The following is a 16,861-nucleotide window of genomic DNA, read 5'->3' as shown; positions in this document are numbered from 1 at the left end:
TTATTCTTCGCCGGCGAAAAGAGTACGAGAAGAAGAAGCCTTTTGTTGGAAAACGAAGTTTGTAAGAGACGACTAATATAATTAATGTTTTTCTTTTTCTTTTTTTATGTATTTGATAATTTGTGAGAGCTACCGTAGGCTGCAGCAAATAAATGTACACTGAAGAAGGAGAAAACGCTGTCATTTCATTTTTGTCCTTTTAATTTCCTTTTTAATTTTGGAATGTAATAATATGGCCAATTTTCTTACCATCCCCTGTCCGCAAAGCTCGGGCACCGGTTGTCTTGTCCTGCAGCTAAACACACGGATGGGAAGCACAAGCATCCTCTACTTCGCCTTAGGTAACATACTTCTTTTTTTGTTTCATCGAATGTAAATTTCTGCTAACTTGATTTCTATCCATTGAAATTTCATCATCTGACTGTGTTTTGTTTTTGAGATTTTTACCTGTACAACAGAATCTGCACTTCTTTTTTGTAGCACAAGGCACTGGTTATCTGAATCCTATAAACCTGATCCTACCAAGAAACCCAGTGTCACTCTTATTCCTAAAAGCCAAGTTATACTATTTCCCATCTTTGTGCTATTTGATTTGATTTTTTTTTTTTTTTTTGGGTTAGAAGTACTTATCTGGAAATTTCTGCTGAAGTTTGTAATTATAAAAAGCTGTTTAAAGAATCTGAAACTGATAGTATGTAATTTGTGGAAATGGGATTATGATCATTGTTTGAGCCTTGAGGTTCTATTTTTGGTATTTCGGTTACGAAACATAATTGCCAATTTCTGAAACTATCAGAAATCCAACATCTCTAGAGAAAATTGTTTCTTGGGAATTAGAAGCTTCTGCTGAGTGCTGAAATCTTCTTTCTGAATGTTGCCGTTTTGGGAAAAGTGAAAGATTTCCTGGGAGTCATGGCAGAAGCTAATAAAAGGCTTGAGCTTGACACAAAGGTTTGTTTTTTATTCTTAGTCAAATTTTGCTCATCAGTATGTGCTCTTTTTAAATTTCTAATCCATCTCAAAATGTAGATTAATTCTCAAAGTATTTGATATTGAAGTATTCAATGGGAATGAATCTGAAGTTATTGAAATGGTAACTTTGCAGTTGGATTCTCTCTTTCTCGGATTGTGCAAATTGTGTGGTCTATGAGTTTGTTGTAATTTTTGGTTGCATATTATACGACAGGATTTGATGCTGGCTGTACCTGATCTTCACACCCGTGGCTCTGGCTGCTGCTGAATCTGCTATAGCTGGTAATCAGCCAGCAATTAGTGTAGATGGTTGTAGGTAGTGGAACAGAATCAGATGATAGCAGTGATGATAGTGATCGGAAAGCGACAATGATGTTAATGATGATAACGAAAATATGAAAATTATATTTTATATACGGTATTTTAAATGACATGATAAAAATTACTAGGTACTCATTTGATAGTTAGAAGTTTTAAAAAGGTGTCTCCCCGAAGGCGTTGCCAGGAGGGTCATAGTTGCAAGTGATGAAAGTTCCTCCATTAGCACACCTTACCTTTGCGCACCCTACATGGACCGAGTTGCGCCAAACCACCTGAGTATAATGGGCACAAATCTGGCCTGAAGCGCAACTATTTGAGCGGCCATCATAATAGACCTTCTCACCAACCCACATTTTGACTGCATCTGCGATCGAAAGGTCACCACTACCCCATGCAATGTTCTCCCCATATTGACCCCCAGAATGAACAAGATCACAGTCCCCAATTCTTTGATCGGCATAGTTTTGCGCATAGGCTGCCACTTGGTCATCCCAAGTCAATGCCTCAACGTTCACGTCAGCACGAACTTCATTTTGAGGATCCAAGAATTCTTTTTTCAAGCTTTGGGCGAAACAAGGCAAAGCAAAGGATGAGACTAAAGCAACTGCTAATGCAATTCTGTGCCAAGCCATTTTGGTTTCTAGCTGGGTTCTCAAAGGTAAAGGCAATGGTGATTGATGAAGAATGAGAAATTTGTGAAGGCTATTTATAACAAGTTGGAAATAGGTAATATTAAGCGAAATTTGCTCAAAGCAACGAATTCAGATAAGAATTCATAACAGTTTAATAAAACAGATTTGTTCAAAGCAACTTTCCGAAAGTCTGGCCAGACTAATTTTAGAACATGTTTGCATCTTTTCTGTAATTTTTTTTCTATATATGATCAATCATATAAAAGGTAAATAACTATAAAAAATTTTGGTCTCCAAATTTCTAGAAAATTGACAACTGTTTATGTTGTTTTTGTTAGGTAATCATTTTTTTTAAACCTTAATTTTTTAAAACACATAATTAAATAATAAGATGTTATACATCAGCTTTTATTTTATTTTTCTTGATTTAGAAGGGAACATAGCCCTTAAAAAGAAAATTCTTAACTCAGAAATCAAAATTTTTATATTCTCATAAAATTTCCTTAATCACTAGACAAATGTCGATTTTTAATTTTAAGACTGTTAAGATGGATTACAATAAGATCATTTCACATATTTGTATTTCTTGGTAAGCACCAATGCATCTGTTCTGAATGTTGAAATTCTGATATAATTATATATAAAAATTATGAAATATAAAATATAAAATTTAATTTAATTAATTTGTATAATTATTTTAATTTTTTTTTTTATAAATTTAAAATAGAAATATAAATACTTATAAATATTTTTTATTTTTAAATTGGGACTGCTTATATAAAAAATTGTGAAACATAAGATTCCACTCCGAGATTACGACATGGCCAGCAAGTTTCATGCGGATCATGCTTACGTCTGCCCGCATGAGTTGTTATTTTTTAAGAAAAAAAAAACTTATTTACTTCTTGTAATTTTAAAATAATGTACGTGACAAAGCCAAGGCGCAGTCAATAAAAAGTTCACTGGAATAATATTTTAACTTTTGCTGTATATATTATTTTATTGAAAAAAATTATGTTAAATACTTAAATCCAAAAATCTAAATTTAAAAAACTATAAAATATATTATTTCATGTTTTCATTAAAAAGTTAATATATATAAAAAAAATCAATAAACAAATTAAATTAATAATAAATCAATCAATAAGCAAAATCATCATTTGATGAAACTTTAACATATAAACTTAAAAGTTTGAAGGCTTCCTTTTTATTATTGAAAAAAATTTCACCAGAAACTAAATAATATTTTCAAATAAATAAAAATTAAAGATTAATTTATGATAATATATTTGAAAATAAATCACATTTTACACGTTAATGGAATATTTTTATTAGTGATCAAATTATATCAAATAAAAAATTTATAATCATATATAAATATAAATTATAAATATAAGACTTTTTTAAAAAATAATTACTATTTTTTTTATATTTTTATAAATTTTAGTGTGATTAATATTAGTAAATTACAGAAAATTTATTAAAATACACCTATATTAAATTAAGTTTTTTGATGTGGCTATGGACCTGGCTTGGTCTCAGGCTGATCTCATCTCAGGTAGAATTTTGAAGATGTTTGTCCAATATTGCAAAAGTAGACATTTTTGTCTCAATTGCAAGCCGTTAAAAGCCTTAAAAACGATCCAACATTTATCTACTAATAATGATTACTGTCGGTGAGTGTCTAACAAATTTGACGTTATAAAATACTAAAATTTATATAAAAATTATCTGTTATCATTTTTATTAATATAAAAAATAAAATATATATTTTTTTATTTTATTAAAATTATATACAATTATTATTAAAATTTTAAATTAAATTATTTTTATATTATATTTATATCTTATGATCGTATTATATTTTAAATTATCAAATTTAATATTTAATTTAGTTTAGTGTAATTTGACATTTGTCTTGAGCGGTCAAGCCTTCTTCTTTAGATCATTTGCCTGTAGCATCAGGATTTGACAATGGTATTTTTAAAAGTGGATCTCTCAAAGATAATTTAACTGCAAATATAAATTGAGTATGGATCGTTAAATTAGCGGTGCCAAATAATATGGTCCAAAAAAAAACGTAGCATTTGGATGTTGCAGATCAAGGAGACAACGACGTCGGCGAAGAACAACCTAATGGATTAGAATTGGTTGTGACCACAACATTAGGTAATCACTACAAGAAGAACCGCCCTACAGAAAGTGAAAAGGCATGCAAATGCAGTTGTAATTGCTGCAGATTGATCGCATAGGGCTGGTCCGCTATGTATGTAGTCAATGGTGACTATTCTACGATCAAATTGTTACGGCTACGAAAATTCAAATCTGTTACGGCTATTTTATGGTTTAAAAGATAAAATAAATATTGTCCCAAATCGTGATCATATTTTTTCTTGTTCATAAATTCGCTTTGAGTTCTCCATTTTCACTATATATATATATAAATACTTTAGCATAAAATATTGCGTTAAGTCTTTATTGATGATTAAACACTCATTTTAAACGTATAAAACATTTATTTTATTTGAAAAATTAATTGAAGTAATAGTACATTTTATTGATGATGAATGATATGTTAAAATTTATCTTAAATTTCATAATTTCATATTGAAAGTTAATGAATTTTTAAGTTTGTCTTGTATCTCACATCAAGAATTTAATAAAAGTATAAATGATTTCACCCTATAAATAGGATATTTTAGATTTGGTTTGATAATCTCATATAGTTAGACACCAAAAAAATAGTTATGAGAATAAACTATTAAAATAATGTAATTGAATTTTGGATTAAGTTTTAAGTAGAGAGTTTTTGAAAACTTTTCTCATTTTAAAAATTTTATAATTTTAAAAATTTATTTGTTAGTAAATTAAATTTAAAATAAATCATTTTCAATTAAATCGAACAAAATATATTTGTGTTTGATTTAAACTTGTTATTTTATTTGTAAGTACTACACTTGTGTGTGTTGAATTTTCCCAATATGATAATATTCAACAAACAAATATTTGACTTACCAAATTGCATTACGATTAAGAAGAAAAAACAATTAAAAGTGCACAAATATATAAAATCAATAATAAAAAAAAAACTTAACAGATTAAAATATATAGAATTTAATTTTACAAGTTGAAAGCCAGTTCGTCGAAATTGTGATTTGCACGTGAAGAAGAGCAAGCAAAATCCAATTACATGAAGAAGGGTAAGCAACTGTTTAATTTTAGTGTTAAACTACATGAAAAAATTTTAAGTAGATAACAGCTGGAGTTGCGCAAAATCCTACTCTTTGTTATATTTAAATATATATAAAATTATTGAATAATAATTTATAATAATACGATGAAAACGATATATTTTTTATGATGTCTTATCTGATTATAATAATAAGTTGAGAGACAATTAACGATAAAAAAGATAAGATACGATGATTTGTATATTTATATAATATAAAATATTAAAATTTATATTTTTATATTATATTTTTATACGTAAATTATATATTATAATTTATATCAATATAAAAATATAAAAAATATTTTTTATTTTATTAAATTTATATATAATAATTATTATAATTTTAAATTATATTATTTTTATATTTTATTATTATAATTTTAAATCGGATTATTTTTATATTTCATTTTTATGTTGTGTTAGGGGTGTAGATTTCTTTCATAATGTGATCTGATCGTGATAATAAACCAATAATTAGTTGGGGTTTCGGCATCGTTTCAGATAATCAAAAGAGTTTTTGGACAACAAATCTAACGGACAAATAAAAAATTATTTTTTCCAAGACAAAATCTTGGTAAATCACAAGCTTTGATTAAAAATTGCATGCTAATACAAACAATAGATGATCATAGAACACGAAAAACAATAAGCTCAAAACTCACAACCGTATAGATTGGAACCGCATATGTTTGTGTTTCCAATTCAATCACAAAGTATAAGCTAGTAATACTTGTCACTGTCCAACCGGACCCAAACTCAAAGCTTCTCTTTTTACGCCAAATCGGCAGCTTTCTTCTGTTTCTTTTCTGGGTTTGTGACGTTGGCTTGAATGGCGGTGGAGTACAGATGTTGCGAGACGGATTTCTTTATTCACATAGTGATAATAGTGTCGTTGGTGATGTTTGCCGGTTTGATGTCGGGCCTTACTTTGGGCCTTATGTCGTTAAGTCTCGTTGATCTTGAGGTTATTGCCAAGTCTGGCACTCCTAAGGATCGTAAACATGCCGGTATTTCTTCATTTAATCTATTTCTTCTTTTTATTTTTTAGAAACGAGTTTAATGCGTTTTTTCTTTTTGTTTTTTTAATTAAGGAAAGAAAATAAATGGATCAAAGTGTTATCTTTTATGGTGTTGGTGATGGCAATGGTGTGGATGCCTTAGCTTTACTTGAAGTCTTTGCTTTATTTGATTGATAGATAACAAATGAACTAAAATCATGAATTGAATGATAGAATCTTTACTTTTTGCCCGAGGTTGATGTAAATTTATCCGTTTTCCTGGCTAATTTAACTTGTTCTTTGAAATTTATGGTTCATAAATATATATTTTTTGAAGAAACCAAGGGAATGAAAGAACAAAATCTATGGATTTTAATCAATAAGGTTTTTATAGCAAAGAAAACTTTGTTCCTGAAATGCAGCAAATTTGGAAGGATAGACATGCAAATTACATGACAAAACCAAATGGTGATCCTATAATTTAGTGATGGTTAATGAAATTATTGTCAGATATTGCTTTATATACTGCATGTTCGATATTCAGATTAAATGCTGCCCGTGCCAACTTTAATTCTTGTTTGGAACCGCAAAGATATTGCCGGTTGTCCAAAAACAGCATTTGTTGCTTTGTACGCTACTTATATGCAATGCTGCTGCAATGGAGGTATATATTATAGATACATCTTCAACAGGTGATCCGGTTACATGTGTTGGAAAATGTTAATGTTTTGGAACTTTTGTTACTTTTATCAGGCACTTCCTATTTTCCTTGATGGTCTGGTGTCAGCTGGGGGTGCTATCCTGATTTCGGTGACCTTGATTCTTCTGTTTGGTGAGGTGAGAATCCACCTTAGATTATTTGAATTGAAGCACTTTTGAATTCAGCGCAAGTAGACATCCTTGTTGAACCATGAACATGACATTTTGTGATCTGACCCTTTTGATTTGTGTCACTCAGATACCGTTTGCTAAAATTTTGGCTGAGCAACTTTTCCCGGAAGGTTCCAGCAATTGGTTTTAAAAATTGTTTTCCAACTGTTCCGGCTTAAGACTTGCTCTTGGAAAGTGAAATTACATATAGCTGCATTAAAAGGCAGCAAGTTCTATGCATTTCCTAATTACATTTTAATTGTATTTGCAGATAATACCACAATCTGTTTGTTCTCGATATGGTTTGGCAATTGGTGCAACAGTGGCTCCAATCGTTCAACTTCTTGTTTGGATCTGTTTTCCTGTTGCCTACCCGATAAGCAAGGTGATGAATGTTGCTAAAAGCACACACCATTAATGCGCTTTTAACAATGAGAAAGACAATTAAGCTTGTAAATTCCTGCAAATAGCTGTCTTGACTGTAAAATATCTTATGTGATTTTCAGCTGTTAGACTTTCTGCTGGGCCATGGACATGTAGCACTTTTTCGAAGGGCTGAGTTGAAAACCTTAGTAAATTTGCATGGGAACGAGGTGTGCTTAACTGCCTCTTAGTATTTCGAGAAACATTGCGTAAAAGGATTTTAGTGTTCCCTTTAGTTGTGTACATCACTTTGTACTGTAACTTAGTTGTTTTAACTTGGCTGTTTTTATTGAATCAATGCTTGTTTTGATCATTGATTTCACCTGCCATGCCATTAATTTGTTGCAGTTGTTAGTTTGCCCCCGTAAAATTATTGATGTCTCTTTGCTTTCTGAATCGAAATGCCTTCTTTCATATCTTCTTTCTTTTGTCATAACTCTTAGATTTACTAACCTTTTATGGACTTCTATTTGGCTGGAAAAGGTGGAGAACTGACGCATGATGAGACAACAATTATCGCTGGAGCGCTTGAGCTCAGCGAGAAAACAGCTAAAGATGCCATGACTCCTATATCTGACACATTTGCAATTGATATTAACGCCAAGCTTGACAGGTATATTTTCTGTAAATTATTAATAAAGATAGCATTTTCTTCTCTTTTTCAATTTTCATTAGATTAGCTACCATTACATGCTTGCTATGGATAGGGAGTTGATGAGTTTAATTTTGGAGAAAGGACATAGCAGAGTGCCCGTTTATTATGAGCAGCCTACAAACATAATTGGACTCATTCTGGTAATCATATTTCTTTGGCTACAACTAATGTTAATTACAGTTTGTGGAGTGTTATTCTGTGCTTATTTTCCGCTTTCCCTCCTTCAAATTGATTCGTTTTAAAATAAAATTTTGAAACTGGATAAAGCTCTGTGATATGTCGAGCTTTCCAGTTTATGATGCTAATGGTTGCATGAATCATGTTACTTTTTAGACTTTTTCCTATTCCTTATGGTGTTTCTTTTTTTTTTATTTTTTTATTTTATGGGTGTTAATTGAGTACTCACTAAACCATTTATCTTTTAATTTTAAAGGTCAAGAATATATTGACAATTCACCCTGAAGATGAAGTACCTGTGAAGAGTGTTACTATACGAAGGATTCAAGGTATCTTATGGCAAATGATACTCTCTAAAAATGGATAACTTGTTTTTGCATCATTCTGCAAAGTATTCACTGCTTACCCCTTTACTCATTGGTTGATCCTATATATTTTATGTTTACATGTTATAGGGTTCAAGAAACATTGCCATTGTATGATATATTAAATGAATTTCAGAAAGGTCATAGCCACATGGCCGTCGTTGTAAGACGGTGCAACAAGACAGATCAGCCTTCTTCTAGTAACTCTGCTGGGAGTAAGTGTCGGCCTCTTATCGTCATATTCTCTCAGAATTTCCACTTAAACCTTTACTTAGCTGACCATAGAAACATATTTAAGATGCAAATTCTTTGTTTATGCCTGGCTGAAATTGACACCTTCTCCAGTTTAGTCTCCTTGAGTTTACTCTCAAGCTTAAAGGAATCTTTACGAGCTTTATAACGGTTGTGATAATGCATATACCGATAGAGATCTCGCTTTGCTCGTTCAGTCTTTTTCTCACGATCTTCTTTGTATCGACCACAGCTGTGACCAGCAATTCTTGACCAAGTATGGTCCCGCCCAGTAGCTCCACCACACAGCCAACTGCATCAGTTGAAAAGAGAGAAAATGTGATAAAAAAAATAAAATCTCCAGTAATTCATATTCCGCAGCATGTAAATCATGTAAACAAGCGAAATAATACCAGTACTTGGTCCAATATTATTAAAAATAAATAAATTGACACAGAAAAGAGGGAAAAAAAGTCACTTATGCTCTTGTTGAGGTGGCAGCTTGTGCAAGTTCAAAAGTTTTTATTTGAAATGAACAGTTATGCCAGAATCGAACACTTGATTCGTGAGAAGTACTTGTCACAACAATGACATTAGGACAGCTTTCAAAAAATTTGCAAACTGCAATTAACATAAAACGAAATCCTCACCAAAATGCTTGTCCACAGATACAGCTCACAAGATTACATCCACCATTCTTCTCCACAGGTTTGTGACACTTTGGACAAGGCTTTGTATGAATAGTGATCCAATTGACCGTTTCTGATTCATCTCGGCACTTCTTGGTCCAAAGCCCCCACATCATACATGAACATGGCGAGTGTGCTTCTGATAAGCAACTGAAACAAAACTGTACACCACAAGAACACTCTACCTCACAAAATTCATCATCCTCAACGCGTATTGCATTCCCACAATGAGGAGTACTAGGACACCATTTAACCATTCTATTATCTTCGATGTATGACTCAAGAAGAAAACGATCAAATTTCTCCGCTAGATCAGGATGCTTTTTACCAACTAGATTTCTAACAACAGCTTCATCACAAATAGCGATGCACTTGTGTGCCACGCACCTAATGCGCCTACTTTGACCCTCATTTATTTTCACAACAAAATGCTCTGTCCAACCTGGAAAACGAAGAGTGAAATACATCAACTCAAAAGACTAAAACGTGCAAGCTGTTACAACTTCAATAACTTTGTGCACATGTCATCATATGAGTTCTAAGTTGATACCTAAGGGTCAATTTCAGGAGTTTTCAGCATTGTGTACATGCTGATGTTACGTGGTTATGTGATACATCATACATAGGGATGCTTCAAGAAAAAAAGTGCAGACTAAGAAGGGTGCTTACAGTCATTGCAAAAGGTATGGCCACAGTCCATTTTTGTCATCTTATCACTAGGTAACTCTTCTATGCGTATGTCACACATTGCTGTAGATGAAGATGATACTGGTGTTCCTGTATCCTCACTCTCAACAACAGAAACACCTGCTTCAGAAAACAAGTCTGCTTTTCCCTTCTCCACAAGTACGACAAGCAACTTCTCAACATCCCATCGGTAATGAATTAGTAAAGTCCGAGCATGGTGCTCCCTAAGAGATAGCATGTCCATTACTCTCCGTAAATCCTCCCTCTACCCAAAAAACCAAAACAATCAATTCAATCCTATAAAATAAAACATGAATGCATGGGAAACCCGAATAAAAGGGAAAGGAAATAAATTTTTACCTGTGCAGCTAAAAGTGATTCTTTTGTAATAACCTGCGTAGTGCCAAAAAGAGTCACAAAAAAACTATACCCATTCTTCAAATTAAGTATAACTAGGGACCAAAAAGAAGAGAAAGATAAGAATTAATAGAAACTATGCATCTTGTTCTTCTTTACTACGATTTCCCGTGAAGATTAAAGCTTAAAGTTTTCCTATGTTCTGAGAGGGAAAAGCTTCAATGCACACACAATGCCATTTAGTATAACAAAAGCACAAAACACAAGCAACATCAGGTAGAAAAAATTCATCAAATTCGATGACCACCAGCTCCTCTGCCTATGAAATTAAAGAATTCCCTGATGAGCATACAAAAACCACACCCACACAATAGAACCCCAAAGCTGCTTCAAATTACTCTATCCCCTCAAAATCCACAAACCCAGAAAGGAAACAATAAAAGAAAACATTTCTTTCTCAGTCATTTACCGGTAATCCACAACTAATTCAAACCCCAAAACACTCTTTAATAAGGGAAAGACCAAAAACACCAAGCTCTACACTGAAACAAAAAAAAAAAAACCAAAAACCAAGAATTGGGAATCAATGACAATTAAAACAAGAAACTGAATTCCGAAGAAGCCAAACGAGAGAGAAACAAAATTTGACCTTGGTAGTGGGACCCTTCGAAGGGGGCCACTGTAAATCCGAGTCCTCATTCTCGAGCCCGTCGAGGGAGTCTCGATCGGACGAATAGTAGTAATCCTCATCGCTGCTCGAGCAATCCTCCATCGACCAATCGATCAATCAAAAAAATTCCAATTTATTTATAATAATAATTATTATTATTATTCTTATACAATATCTCAAAACACAAAAAAAAAAAAAAAAAAAAAATTAAAGCAAATTCACGTAACGATCATAAACAATCATTTATGAAGATGAATTTGTTGAAATTTTGAACCGATCGGTGGAAACCGAAACGATTCATCTCCGGCTAAAATTATAGTATTTATTTATTCTTCGCCGGCGAAAAGAGTACGAGAAGAAGAAGCCTTTTGTTGGAAAACGAAGTTTGTAAGAGACGACTAATATAATTAATGTTTTTCTTTTTCTTTTTTTATGTATTTGATAATTTGTGAGAGCTACCGTAGGCTGCAGCAAATAAATGTACACTGAAGAAGGAGAAAACGCTGTCATTTCATTTTTGTCCTTTTAATTTCCTTTTTAATTTTGGAATGTAATAATATGGCCAATTTTCTTACCATCCCCTGTCCGCAAAGCTCGGGCACCGGTTGTCTTGTCCTGCAGCTAAACACACGGATGGGAAGCACAAGCATCCTCTACTTCGCCTTAGGTAACATACTTCTTTTTTTGTTTCATCGAATGTAAATTTCTGCTAACTTGATTTCTATCCATTGAAATTTCATCATCTGACTGTGTTTTGTTTTTGAGATTTTTACCTGTACAACAGAATCTGCACTTCTTTTTTGTAGCACAAGGCACTGGTTATCTGAATCCTATAAACCTGATCCTACCAAGAAACCCAGTGTCACTCTTATTCCTAAAAGCCAAGTTATACTATTTCCCATCTTTGTGCTATTTGATTTGATTTTTTTTTTTTTTTTTGGGTTAGAAGTACTTATCTGGAAATTTCTGCTGAAGTTTGTAATTATAAAAAGCTGTTTAAAGAATCTGAAACTGATAGTATGTAATTTGTGGAAATGGGATTATGATCATTGTTTGAGCCTTGAGGTTCTATTTTTGGTATTTCGGTTACGAAACATAATTGCCAATTTCTGAAACTATCAGAAATCCAACATCTCTAGAGAAAATTGTTTCTTGGGAATTAGAAGCTTCTGCTGAGTGCTGAAATCTTCTTTCTGAATGTTGCCGTTTTGGGAAAAGTGAAAGATTTCCTGGGAGTCATGGCAGAAGCTAATAAAAGGCTTGAGCTTGACACAAAGGTTTGTTTTTTATTCTTAGTCAAATTTTGCTCATCAGTATGTGCTCTTTTTAAATTTCTAATCCATCTCAAAATGTAGATTAATTCTCAAAGTATTTGATATTGAAGTATTCAATGGGAATGAATCTGAAGTTATTGAAATGGTAACTTTGCAGTTGGATTCTCTCTTTCTCGGATTGTGCAAATTGTGTGGTCTATGAGTTTGTTGTAATTTTTGGTTGCATATTATACGACAGGATTTGATGCTGGCTGTACCTGATCTTCACACCCGTGGCTCTGGCTGCTGCTGAATCTGCTATAGCTGGTAATCAGCCAGCAATTAGTGTAGATGGTTGTAGGTAGTGGAACAGAATCAGATGATAGCAGTGATGATAGTGATCGGAAAGCGACAATGATGTTAATGATGATAACGAAAATATGAAAATTATATTTTATATACGGTATTTTAAATGACATGATAAAAATTACTAGGTACTCATTTGATAGTTAGAAGTTTTAAAAAGGTGTCTCCCCGAAGGCGTTGCCAGGAGGGTCATAGTTGCAAGTGATGAAAGTTCCTCCATTAGCACACCTTACCTTTGCGCACCCTACATGGACCGAGTTGCGCCAAACCACCTGAGTATAATGGGCACAAATCTGGCCTGAAGCGCAACTATTTGAGCGGCCATCATAATAGACCTTCTCACCAACCCACATTTTGACTGCATCTGCGATCGAAAGGTCACCACTACCCCATGCAATGTTCTCCCCATATTGACCCCCAGAATGAACAAGATCACAGTCCCCAATTCTTTGATCGGCATAGTTTTGCGCATAGGCTGCCACTTGGTCATCCCAAGTCAATGCCTCAACGTTCACGTCAGCACGAACTTCATTTTGAGGATCCAAGAATTCTTTTTTCAAGCTTTGGGCGAAACAAGGCAAAGCAAAGGATGAGACTAAAGCAACTGCTAATGCAATTCTGTGCCAAGCCATTTTGGTTTCTAGCTGGGTTCTCAAAGGTAAAGGCAATGGTGATTGATGAAGAATGAGAAATTTGTGAAGGCTATTTATAACAAGTTGGAAATAGGTAATATTAAGCGAAATTTGCTCAAAGCAACGAATTCAGATAAGAATTCATAACAGTTTAATAAAACAGATTTGTTCAAAGCAACTTTCCGAAAGTCTGGCCAGACTAATTTTAGAACATGTTTGCATCTTTTCTGTAATTTTTTTTCTATATATGATCAATCATATAAAAGGTAAATAACTATAAAAAATTTTGGTCTCCAAATTTCTAGAAAATTGACAACTGTTTATGTTGTTTTTGTTAGGTAATCATTTTTTTTAAACCTTAATTTTTTAAAACACATAATTAAATAATAAGATGTTATACATCAGCTTTTATTTTATTTTTCTTGATTTAGAAGGGAACATAGCCCTTAAAAAGAAAATTCTTAACTCAGAAATCAAAATTTTTATATTCTCATAAAATTTCCTTAATCACTAGACAAATGTCGATTTTTAATTTTAAGACTGTTAAGATGGATTACAATAAGATCATTTCACATATTTGTATTTCTTGGTAAGCACCAATGCATCTGTTCTGAATGTTGAAATTCTGATATAATTATATATAAAAATTATGAAATATAAAATATAAAATTTAATTTAATTAATTTGTATAATTATTTTAATTTTTTTTTTTATAAATTTAAAATAGAAATATAAATACTTATAAATATTTTTTATTTTTAAATTGGGACTGCTTATATAAAAAATTGTGAAACATAAGATTCCACTCCGAGATTACGACATGGCCAGCAAGTTTCATGCGGATCATGCTTACGTCTGCCCGCATGAGTTGTTATTTTTTAAGAAAAAAAAAACTTATTTACTTCTTGTAATTTTAAAATAATGTACGTGACAAAGCCAAGGCGCAGTCAATAAAAAGTTCACTGGAATAATATTTTAACTTTTGCTGTATATATTATTTTATTGAAAAAAATTATGTTAAATACTTAAATCCAAAAATCTAAATTTAAAAAACTATAAAATATATTATTTCATGTTTTCATTAAAAAGTTAATATATATAAAAAAAATCAATAAACAAATTAAATTAATAATAAATCAATCAATAAGCAAAATCATCATTTGATGAAACTTTAACATATAAACTTAAAAGTTTGAAGGCTTCCTTTTTATTATTGAAAAAAATTTCACCAGAAACTAAATAATATTTTCAAATAAATAAAAATTAAAGATTAATTTATGATAATATATTTGAAAATAAATCACATTTTACACGTTAATGGAATATTTTTATTAGTGATCAAATTATATCAAATAAAAAATTTATAATCATATATAAATATAAATTATAAATATAAGACTTTTTTAAAAAATAATTACTATTTTTTTTATATTTTTATAAATTTTAGTGTGATTAATATTAGTAAATTACAGAAAATTTATTAAAATACACCTATATTAAATTAAGTTTTTTGATGTGGCTATGGACCTGGCTTGGTCTCAGGCTGATCTCATCTCAGGTAGAATTTTGAAGATGTTTGTCCAATATTGCAAAAGTAGACATTTTTGTCTCAATTGCAAGCCGTTAAAAGCCTTAAAAACGATCCAACATTTATCTACTAATAATGATTACTGTCGGTGAGTGTCTAACAAATTTGACGTTATAAAATACTAAAATTTATATAAAAATTATCTGTTATCATTTTTATTAATATAAAAAATAAAATATATATTTTTTTATTTTATTAAAATTATATACAATTATTATTAAAATTTTAAATTAAATTATTTTTATATTATATTTATATCTTATGATCGTATTATATTTTAAATTATCAAATTTAATATTTAATTTAGTTTAGTGTAATTTGACATTTGTCTTGAGCGGTCAAGCCTTCTTCTTTAGATCATTTGCCTGTAGCATCAGGATTTGACAATGGTATTTTTAAAAGTGGATCTCTCAAAGATAATTTAACTGCAAATATAAATTGAGTATGGATCGTTAAATTAGCGGTGCCAAATAATATGGTCCAAAAAAAAACGTAGCATTTGGATGTTGCAGATCAAGGAGACAACGACGTCGGCGAAGAACAACCTAATGGATTAGAATTGGTTGTGACCACAACATTAGGTAATCACTACAAGAAGAACCGCCCTACAGAAAGTGAAAAGGCATGCAAATGCAGTTGTAATTGCTGCAGATTGATCGCATAGGGCTGGTCCGCTATGTATGTAGTCAATGGTGACTATTCTACGATCAAATTGTTACGGCTACGAAAATTCAAATCTGTTACGGCTATTTTATGGTTTAAAAGATAAAATAAATATTGTCCCAAATCGTGATCATATTTTTTCTTGTTCATAAATTCGCTTTGAGTTCTCCATTTTCACTATATATATATATAAATACTTTAGCATAAAATATTGCGTTAAGTCTTTATTGATGATTAAACACTCATTTTAAACGTATAAAACATTTATTTTATTTGAAAAATTAATTGAAGTAATAGTACATTTTATTGATGATGAATGATATGTTAAAATTTATCTTAAATTTCATAATTTCATATTGAAAGTTAATGAATTTTTAAGTTTGTCTTGTATCTCACATCAAGAATTTAATAAAAGTATAAATGATTTCACCCTATAAATAGGATATTTTAGATTTGGTTTGATAATCTCATATAGTTAGACACCAAAAAAATAGTTATGAGAATAAACTATTAAAATAATGTAATTGAATTTTGGATTAAGTTTTAAGTAGAGAGTTTTTGAAAACTTTTCTCATTTTAAAAATTTTATAATTTTAAAAATTTATTTGTTAGTAAATTAAATTTAAAATAAATCATTTTCAATTAAATCGAACAAAATATATTTGTGTTTGATTTAAACTTGTTATTTTATTTGTAAGTACTACACTTGTGTGTGTTGAATTTTCCCAATATGATAATATTCAACAAACAAATATTTGACTTACCAAATTGCATTACGATTAAGAAGAAAAAACAATTAAAAGTGCACAAATATATAAAATCAATAATAAAAAAAAAACTTAACAGATTAAAATATATAGAATTTAATTTTACAAGTTGAAAGCCAGTTCGTCGAAATTGTGATTTGCACGTGAAGAAGAGCAAGCAAAATCCAATTACATGAAGAAGGGTAAGCAACTGTTTAATTTTAGTGTTAAACTACATGAAAAAATTTTAAGTAGATAACAGCTGGAGTTGCGCAAAATCCTACTCTTTGTTATATTTAAATATATATAAAATTATTGAATAATAATTTATAAT

The 16,861-nt window shown here is 31.0% G+C and overlaps 4 protein-coding genes across 4 annotated transcripts; 1 reads left to right on the top strand and 3 right to left on the bottom strand.

Moving 5' to 3' along the window:
* Positions 1 to 1,163: 1,163 nt before the first annotated feature.
* LOC149518954 (pathogenesis-related protein 1C-like) lies at positions 1,164 to 2,530 on the bottom strand. The gene has a single exon (XM_089761345.1). The coding sequence runs from the start codon at positions 1,923 to 1,925 to the stop codon at positions 1,446 to 1,448; it is 480 nt and encodes a 159-aa protein (XP_089617471.1). The 5' UTR covers positions 1,926 to 2,530; the 3' UTR covers positions 1,164 to 1,445.
* Positions 2,531 to 5,986: 3,456 nt separating this feature from the next.
* On the top strand, positions 5,987 to 8,908 carry LOC149518953 (DUF21 domain-containing protein At2g14520-like). The gene is made up of 14 exons (XM_089760425.1): positions 5,987 to 6,164; positions 6,666 to 6,784; positions 6,909 to 6,992; positions 7,114 to 7,169; positions 7,249 to 7,255; positions 7,297 to 7,410; positions 7,532 to 7,638; positions 7,715 to 7,812; positions 7,932 to 8,061; positions 8,129 to 8,243; positions 8,371 to 8,424; positions 8,537 to 8,619; positions 8,736 to 8,816; positions 8,896 to 8,908. Exons 1-14 carry the CDS (start codon positions 5,987 to 5,989, stop codon positions 8,906 to 8,908), a joined length of 1,239 nt encoding a protein of 412 aa, XP_089616551.1.
* On the bottom strand, positions 8,631 to 11,522 carry LOC149518952 (putative E3 ubiquitin-protein ligase ARI2). Its single transcript, XM_089761342.1, has 5 exons — positions 11,259 to 11,522; positions 10,613 to 10,645; positions 10,235 to 10,517; positions 9,527 to 10,007; positions 8,631 to 9,189 (listed from the first exon to the last, which is right to left on the bottom strand). The coding sequence occupies exons 1-5, from the start codon at positions 11,379 to 11,381 to the stop codon at positions 8,913 to 8,915; spliced, it is 1,197 nt and encodes a 398-aa protein (XP_089617468.1). The 5' UTR covers positions 11,382 to 11,522; the 3' UTR covers positions 8,631 to 8,912.
* Positions 11,523 to 12,768: 1,246 nt separating this feature from the next.
* LOC149518951 (pathogenesis-related protein 1C-like) lies at positions 12,769 to 14,135 on the bottom strand. Its single transcript, XM_089761343.1, has one exon. The coding sequence runs from the start codon at positions 13,528 to 13,530 to the stop codon at positions 13,051 to 13,053; it is 480 nt and encodes a 159-aa protein (XP_089617469.1). The 5' UTR covers positions 13,531 to 14,135; the 3' UTR covers positions 12,769 to 13,050.
* Positions 14,136 to 16,861: the final 2,726 nt, after the last annotated feature.

This window comes from Durio zibethinus, chromosome 5, assembly GCF_047325235.1.
Source record: "Durio zibethinus cultivar Kanyao isolate XHJ-2024 chromosome 5, ASM4732523v1, whole genome shotgun sequence".
NCBI classification, from domain to species: domain Eukaryota; kingdom Viridiplantae; phylum Streptophyta; class Magnoliopsida; order Malvales; family Malvaceae; genus Durio; species Durio zibethinus.
The sequence above is the reverse complement of the archived record's forward strand: the minus strand, read 5'-3'. Positions and strand labels throughout refer to the sequence as shown.

What these genes read in the sequence shown, in the direction of transcription:
- LOC149518953 (XM_089760425.1), top strand. Translation starts at nt 5,987, where the DNA reads ATGGCGGTGGAGTACAGATGTTGCGAGACGGATTTCTTTATTCACATA. An exon ending in TTGCCTACCCGATAAGCAAG is followed by an intron (nt 7,411 to 7,531) that starts GTGATGAATGTT and finishes TGTGATTTTCAG; the next exon opens with CTGTTAGACTTTCTGCTGGG. An exon ending in GCAGTTGTTAGTTTGCCCCC is followed by an intron (nt 7,813 to 7,931) that starts GTAAAATTATTG and finishes TGGCTGGAAAAG; the next exon opens with GTGGAGAACTGACGCATGAT.
- LOC149518952 (XM_089761342.1), bottom strand. Translation starts at nt 11,381, where the DNA reads ATGGAGGATTGCTCGAGCAGCGATGAGGATTACTACTATTCGTCCGAT. An exon ending in AATCACTTTTAGCTGCACAG is followed by an intron (nt 10,518 to 10,612) that starts GTAAAAATTTAT and finishes TTTTTTGGGTAG; the next exon opens with AGGGAGGATTTACGGAGAGT. An exon ending in CCATACCTTTTGCAATGACT is followed by an intron (nt 10,008 to 10,234) that starts GTAAGCACCCTT and finishes TTCGTTTTCCAG; the next exon opens with GTTGGACAGAGCATTTTGTT.
- LOC149518951 (XM_089761343.1), bottom strand. Translation starts at nt 13,530, where the DNA reads ATGGCTTGGCACAGAATTGCATTAGCAGTTGCTTTAGTCTCATCCTTT.
- LOC149518954 (XM_089761345.1), bottom strand. Translation starts at nt 1,925, where the DNA reads ATGGCTTGGCACAGAATTGCATTAGCAGTTGCTTTAGTCTCATCCTTT.